The sequence below is a fragment of the Tripterygium wilfordii genome, chromosome 8 (assembly GCF_013401445.1).
Source record: "Tripterygium wilfordii isolate XIE 37 chromosome 8, ASM1340144v1, whole genome shotgun sequence".
NCBI classification, from domain to species: Eukaryota; Viridiplantae; Streptophyta; class Magnoliopsida; order Celastrales; family Celastraceae; genus Tripterygium; species Tripterygium wilfordii.
Window position 1 is genome coordinate 2,286,931 of NC_052239.1, and position 6,607 is coordinate 2,293,537.

The 6,607-nt window shown below is 39.8% G+C and overlaps 1 protein-coding gene across 1 annotated transcript; it reads right to left on the bottom strand.

The window, feature by feature from the left end:
• Positions 1 to 523: 523 nt before the first annotated feature.
• On the bottom strand, positions 524 to 6,383 carry LOC120003694 (DEAD-box ATP-dependent RNA helicase 31-like). Its single transcript, XM_038852724.1, has 10 exons — positions 5,074 to 6,383; positions 3,965 to 4,071; positions 3,582 to 3,637; positions 3,020 to 3,244; positions 2,472 to 2,678; positions 2,306 to 2,392; positions 2,114 to 2,209; positions 1,690 to 1,905; positions 1,195 to 1,377; positions 524 to 1,045 (listed from the first exon to the last, which is right to left on the bottom strand). Exons 1-10 carry the CDS (start codon positions 6,306 to 6,308, stop codon positions 818 to 820), a joined length of 2,640 nt encoding a protein of 879 aa, XP_038708652.1. The 5' UTR covers positions 6,309 to 6,383; the 3' UTR covers positions 524 to 817.
• Positions 6,384 to 6,607: the final 224 nt, after the last annotated feature.

The window sequence follows — 6,607 nt, forward strand, 5'->3', positions numbered from 1 at the left end:
GGCTACCTTTGAATAGTTGAGGCACAATCTTAATATCAAAAAAAGTTTTAAGGACAAAAATGAAATCAAGGGTATAGATGAGGGACAAAATGTATATTTTTGCCATATATTAATCCAGAACAGAAATATTCGTTTGTACTTTTGCATCTCTAGCCGGTGACCACAAAAGCTTGCAGCTTTTGCTTTCATGGCAGCCTCCGTAGTTGAGATCCCGAAAGAATTGACGATTGAGATCCTCTCCAGGCTCCCAGTGAAATCACTGATTCAGGTGCATTTGCAACTTCAGAACACGTCAAGTAATCCAATATGCGGAGAATCTGGTCCATATCCTCCAGAATGCATGGTTTTACTGAAACATCTTTGCAAAATTGTATTCCCTTGTATTTTCTTGGTATGCACGAACTCTTTCTTTTGAGATTTGGCCACAGATTGTGGGGAATCTACGAGATGGGCTCCCAGGGATTGAAGATGGAAGGCCTACATCCCAAAAATAAGAAGTAAAGCTATATCTAAGAACCAGTAATGGGAATTTGGGCATCATTTGACCCATTTCTTTGCCCTCTTCATTCCAACTAACAAGAAAATCGCAAGGTACGGTCAAAAGTAACAAGGATGCAACAGTAGGGTGCGACTCTTCAGATGAAACAATTGACTACAATATACAGCAGCAATATTTCATTACAGAAATGTAATTGATCACATTTACCAAAGTTTTTGGTCGACAATTCATAGCTGTATCCTGTGTGAATCTTAGAAAATAATAACTTTAAGATCGTATTGACAAAATTTGAAGATCCAGGCAACTGGAAGAACTTGTCTATTTGGTGCGCAATCCGGGGATGTTCCTGAGACCCATCTTGCCAAGGACAAGCTTAGGGATGGCTGGAGGGTTATCAAGTCCCATACTTCGACTGAACTCATTTGCAAGCTCCACAAGCCTATGTTTATCCCTGCCCACATTCTTGTTGGAATTGTAATAACCAAGCCAGGCCTGGTAGGCTGATTCTTTGTTCTTCATCTCTACACGGGATAACATCTCTTCCACCTGCAAAGGACATGTACCACTACTCAGTATTTGTTTTATCATTCAACTTGTAAGTTGTCATGGCAACAGATACCATATGCTTCAGGGTGCAAAAAGGAACATAGGACATATGATCGGGAAAAAAATTACGAAAGTTTAAAATATTTGACCTTTTTCTTTGTGTCTGGATCTATCGAAGGCACAGAAGCTTTCGTTATTGGTAATTCCTTTATGGTAGACAGAAAGTATTCCTCCCAAGGTGCCAGTAACAATATCCCTTCCCCTTCTTTCCCTTTACGCCCAGTTCGACCAAGTCGATGAATATACTGTTCTCTACCAGAAGGCACCCCGACCTGGGATTACAAAGTATTTGTAAATTTAGATCGCTAAGAGCATGAAAATAATGAAAATAGTGTTAGAATAGCTAAGACCACGCAAAAAATAATAGCATGTACCCAACAAGTGGGATAGAAGGAAGTACAAAGAGAGTTATAGATTAGATATCAGGGAAAAAAAGACAAACCTTTTTCCCTAACAAATCTAACTATTTAAAAACCAAAATAACCTGTGTTCAGGTTAGCTCAAATCGAGAAATAATTCTGGAAAATAAGAGGGCAAGAGCAGAAATGCTGAAAAGCCCAGTAGTACAATTTCACAAAGATTACCTGTATGACAAGAGTAACATCTGGATAGTCAACCCCACGTGCAGATACATCCGAAGTCACAAGAATAAGACCTTTTGACTTCCTGAATTCATCAGACACACGGGTTCTATAACTCTGAGGCTTTCTGGAATGGATTTCCCTAACATTCAAGTTCAGCTCACCAAGAAGGTCAGCAACCAGTTTTGTGACCATGGCAGTTGTGCAGAATACGAGAATCTGAGGAAACCAATGATTGGATTACTTTTAGAAGTTTCTGAAAGTCTTGACAAGTATCAGGGGCGCTCAAACAAACTATGCTGATAGCCACTTTCAATATATGTCCATTTTAATCAATAAGTATGGCCCATTAGAGAGAGAAAATAAAATACAACCTAAAGAGCTAGTTAAGATTGCCCAAAGAAAGGGTTGGAACCAAAGTGGATACCTTATAGTCAACATTATCAGCAATGTGATCTTTTAAAAGAACATAAAGTAGGGGAAAATGCTTGTCTAGTGGAGCCACCATATGCATCTGTCTGACCTGAAACATCCAAAATGTGAGAACAGGGCTCTCTTTTACATTTATAATTTGTCAGAATTATATTTGGGGGAAAATCGACAAGAGTTGAGAACCTACCTGTGAGTGTGTATCCTCACTGCCTTCTTCAACAGCATTAATAAATTCATGATCTTTTTTCAAAGCGATATGACAAATTTGACGGACCTTCATGACAAAAGCATCTTAAGAATTTTGATATGATACTTTGTATGCTACAAGGCAAACTAAAGGCGAAGAAAGAAACCTCTTGAGGAACAGTGGCAGAAAATAAGAGAGTCTGTCGCTGTTTTGGAACAGCAGCAATTATTCTTTCAATTTCTTTACGAAACCCCATGTCTAGCAAATGATCAGCTTCATCGAGTACAAGGACTTTGACACCCATCAGCCTTGTCGCAAATCCTGCAGTATTCTCAATATGATCTCTGAGCCTTCCAGGTGTAGCAACAAGAATCTGAGAGTTTTAAATGTGTGAAAGGAATAACAATGTACAATAACTCATATAAAAAGACAATTCATATTTGTTTTAAGCCAGATTTAGAGACATATGCACATTGTGAAGAGTTAAATGTCCCATCAATCATTAACAGTGGTTCCATAAGTGGAATATCACAGTTGGTAGAAGGAAGCTAGCATCCATAATCTAACTTTATGTCACTACTCATTCTGGAGGACCAGACAAGATATGGATCAGTTAAAAACTATTTGTTCAGTCAACATTTTAAGGCGTCTGCCTCAGGAAGGGAATTTCATTCAACACATGATACATGTTCTTCAGCAATAATAAGAAACTACCTGGCAAGGGTTTGCTTGCATTCGTTTCTGTTCTAGAGCAAGTCTTGTACCGCCTATCACAACTTGAACACCAATAGAAGGGTGATACTTCAGCAAAGTGTTAGCTTCTGTAGCAGCTTGAGTTGCAAGCTCTCTAGTGGGGCATATTATAAGTACAGAAATAGGGGTTCGCTTTTGGTCAAGACTAGCAGCTGGTGATTTGGAAACAATTTCAATGGATGGAAGCTGCATTGATGAAAAAAGATGACATATAGTTATAGATAGAAACAGAATTCTTGAGAAATAAAATTGTTTATAAAAGTAAAGGTCATTAGCAAATCACAATGGCCGTTAGGCCGAAAGCTTAAATAAATACAATCTTCCCATGGTTAAACATGCCTACATACACTTATATGATAAACAACTCCCGTGCATAAGGCTCCCGCAGTGGGCGGGATCAAGGACATGCAGGATGTATGTAGACTTTACTCCCACATAATATGTGAAGAGGCAATTTCCAGGAATTAAACTTGTGACCATGCAATTATATAAGAGATAAAATGAAGAGAGAACAATTTCTTACTAGAAATGCGACTGTTTTTCCAGTTCCTGTTTTAGCCTTGGCCATAACATCCTTACCTGTAAATGAAATGAATCAAGCATTTTACCATCTCAAAGACAAATAAGGCATGTGATGAAAGAGAAAAAATCCAGTTCCAGATTGTTGGTGGATAATTTCAAAGCACCATACATTGCACCATTCAAATCAAGATGGCGCATATGAGAACTGGAAATATCAAACTCTCTAAATAGAACGCTCAAAAATTGATTTTGAGGCAAATTTTCAAGAGAAGTTGGCACATTAACTAGTCCACATTTAAAATGTCTATAAGCTAGTACAACCGACAGGAAACTCTTCCTCTTCTCAGCACAGAAGTTGATGATGCAATATAAAAAGAAACAGACCTTTGAGTATAACTGGAAGAGTTGCCTCTTGTACCATGGTCATCTTCTCATAACCAGCATCCTTTATCCCTTTTAATGACAAAGGGGAAAGAGAGCACTGATCGAATCTGCAGGCATCCACAGAGTCCCATTCTTAAAATACAACTATAAATCTCTAAAAATTAAAAAGAAGCACAGCAGTAAAATAGGCAATATACATGGGATAGATCGAATTATCTAGTTTTGACAACAAATAAGCTATCATTCGTGACCCATCCAATATGCTAAATGTTACATTGTTACATCATATCTTGGTTTTATCTGTAGGACATACATAGAATTGTACAAATGGAATAAGAGATGCATGGCAGGATCAAGATAAAGCTTTAAAATAACAATGCATTACAGAATGGCAAAGCTGTGATTATGGTATCCAATTTAAAGACAGGTCTGTAATAGTTAAAATAAAGACCTGCTCTTTATAGATAGAACTGGTTCGTGATGCCACATCAACATTTTTAATCAAGAAATACACAGCTGATACTCAAATCTATCCAAATTCACATCTATTTTGCCCGTTAGTTGGTCTCAACAACCCCAGGTGCGATAGAGTAGACAACCCCAGGTGCAGAAACCTGCAGATGGAACACCAGTGTAGTCATATGCAATCCTTGCTACCACTAAGTACTGAAATTTCTTTGGTGCTAATAAACCCATTTACAATAGAAACTAGGTTATAAAACCATCATAATTCTTGAGGCAAAACTCAATTTCCTCGGTTGGAGGAAGCACTGTTACAGGAAATATTTCAGCTAAAAATATATGAGCAAAGCACACTTCAGCACCTTCGTATGGAGAGTTAGTAACTTATTGTCTCTCAACAGGTTTTGACATAACTCAATTTATTCAGAGTTTATTACAATTTTAGTTGAACCAGCATGCACAGATATTACTTTCATAATTGAACTTCACTTCCCGGTTATCGTAGCTATTTTTCAATAATTTAACTTTTCGTCTCAGATCACAGAAAACACATGTAAAGCAGCAGGTAAATAACAACCTTAAACAAACCATGACAAGCAAAACCAAATGAATAGACACACACACGCAGAAACAGACATTATACTTACCTAGTCTCACTTAAGTAAGAACCTGACTTTCCAGGTGAACTCGGTGTATTATTGGGGATAACTTCCTTATCCATTCCAAACAAAGAACCTCTACTCTTCTTTAAAACCTCATCGTCACCCTCCTCCTCGTCACTCTCCTCGTCAGTGTCCTCACTAAGCAAATCCTGAAAGCCAACCCTTAAGCTCTGCAACTCCTCATCATCATTGCCAGAGTCATCATCATCGCCAGAGTCATCATCATCGCTTGATTGCTTAAGCTTTCTCTGCCTGTTTCCCATTCCGCTAGTGGTTCTTTGAAAGGAAAGGTCACCACCACTATACCTAGAATCAAATCTCTTCGTTCCCTGTGAATTCCTCGAATCGAAAGAATTGCTAATTCTCCCTCTACTACGCTCGCCAGATTCTTCGTCGTCGTCGTCGCTTGATTGCTTAAGCTTTCTCTGCCTGTTTCCCATTCCGCTACTCGTTCTTTGAAAGGAATCACCACCATTATACCGAGAATCAAATCTCTTCGTTCCCTGTGAATTCCTCGAGTCAAACGAATTGCTACTTCTCCCTCTACTCCGGTCGCCAGAGTCACTCTCCCTTCTCATCTTCGTTGCAGATGAATCTCTATTCCTTGTCTCAAAAGAATTCCCAGTTCTCCCTCTACTTGGCTGGCGGAAATCGTCAGAACCACTCTCTTTTCTCGTATTAGTTGCAAATGAATCCCGTTTCCTTGACTCAAACGAATTCCTAGCTCTGCCTCTACTTGGCTCGCGAAACTCGTCAGAGTCACTCTCCCTTCTCCTCTTCATTGCGAATGAATCTCGATTCCTCTCTCCACTCCTATCTATGATCTTCCCTCTACCACGGCCTCTATCATCCAAGCCATCGTCATCACTAGCAATTCGGCCACGAAACGAGCCAGTCTTACTCAACTCGCTGACCCAGTCACTGAGCTCAGCCTCGTCATCAATGAGACTCTTCGAAGCACGAACCTCTCCTCCTCTGTCTCTGCCACCACGGCTGAATTCCGAGCTCGACCCAGCTCTAGGCCGGAATGGTCGAGTGGATAAACGCTGTACACGGAGTTGGTTACAGAACTGAGGACCTAACGCATTGTATCTGAGCTTGAAGGGAAATACAAGAGATAAAATGGGTATCGCCCGAGATGAGTGAACGGAGGGTACGAGCCTCATCGTAGGTAGAGAATGTTTGAGGAGCCGGAGATGCGGCAGGAGTTCGATGGGCATTACGACCCGGATTTTCGGGTTTCCAGTTGTGGTTGCAGAGGATGAGGAAGAGTGGGGTATTAGGGTTTAAGATGGGTTTAAAAGCATCTAGGTCAGAAAGCCAATAAGAAAGGAAAATCACTGTGGAAGTGAAACGCACCGTTTTATATTTTCTTCTGTTCTTCTACCGGGCCCTTTTTTGGTTATATGCTAGTGGGCCAGGTGCGCATGGGTATGGACTGAACAAGGGAATTGAGGCCCAATGATCCCAACTATAAATATTTACTGTTTGGGGACCAAATATTTATCATTTTACATTC

Excerpts from the sequence above, each read along its gene's own strand:
- LOC120003694 (XM_038852724.1), bottom strand. The coding sequence starts at position 6,308 with ATGCCCATCGAACTCCTGCCGCATCTCCGGCTCCTCAAACATTCTCTA. Across the intron at positions 2,679-3,019 it reads TGCAAGCAAACCCTTGCCAG|ATTCTTGTTGCTACACCTGG; the intron begins GTAGTTTCTTAT and ends TAAAACTCTCAG. Across the intron at positions 2,210-2,305 it reads GTGAGGATACACACTCACAG|GTCAGACAGATGCATATGGT; the intron begins GTAGGTTCTCAA and ends TGGATGTTTCAG.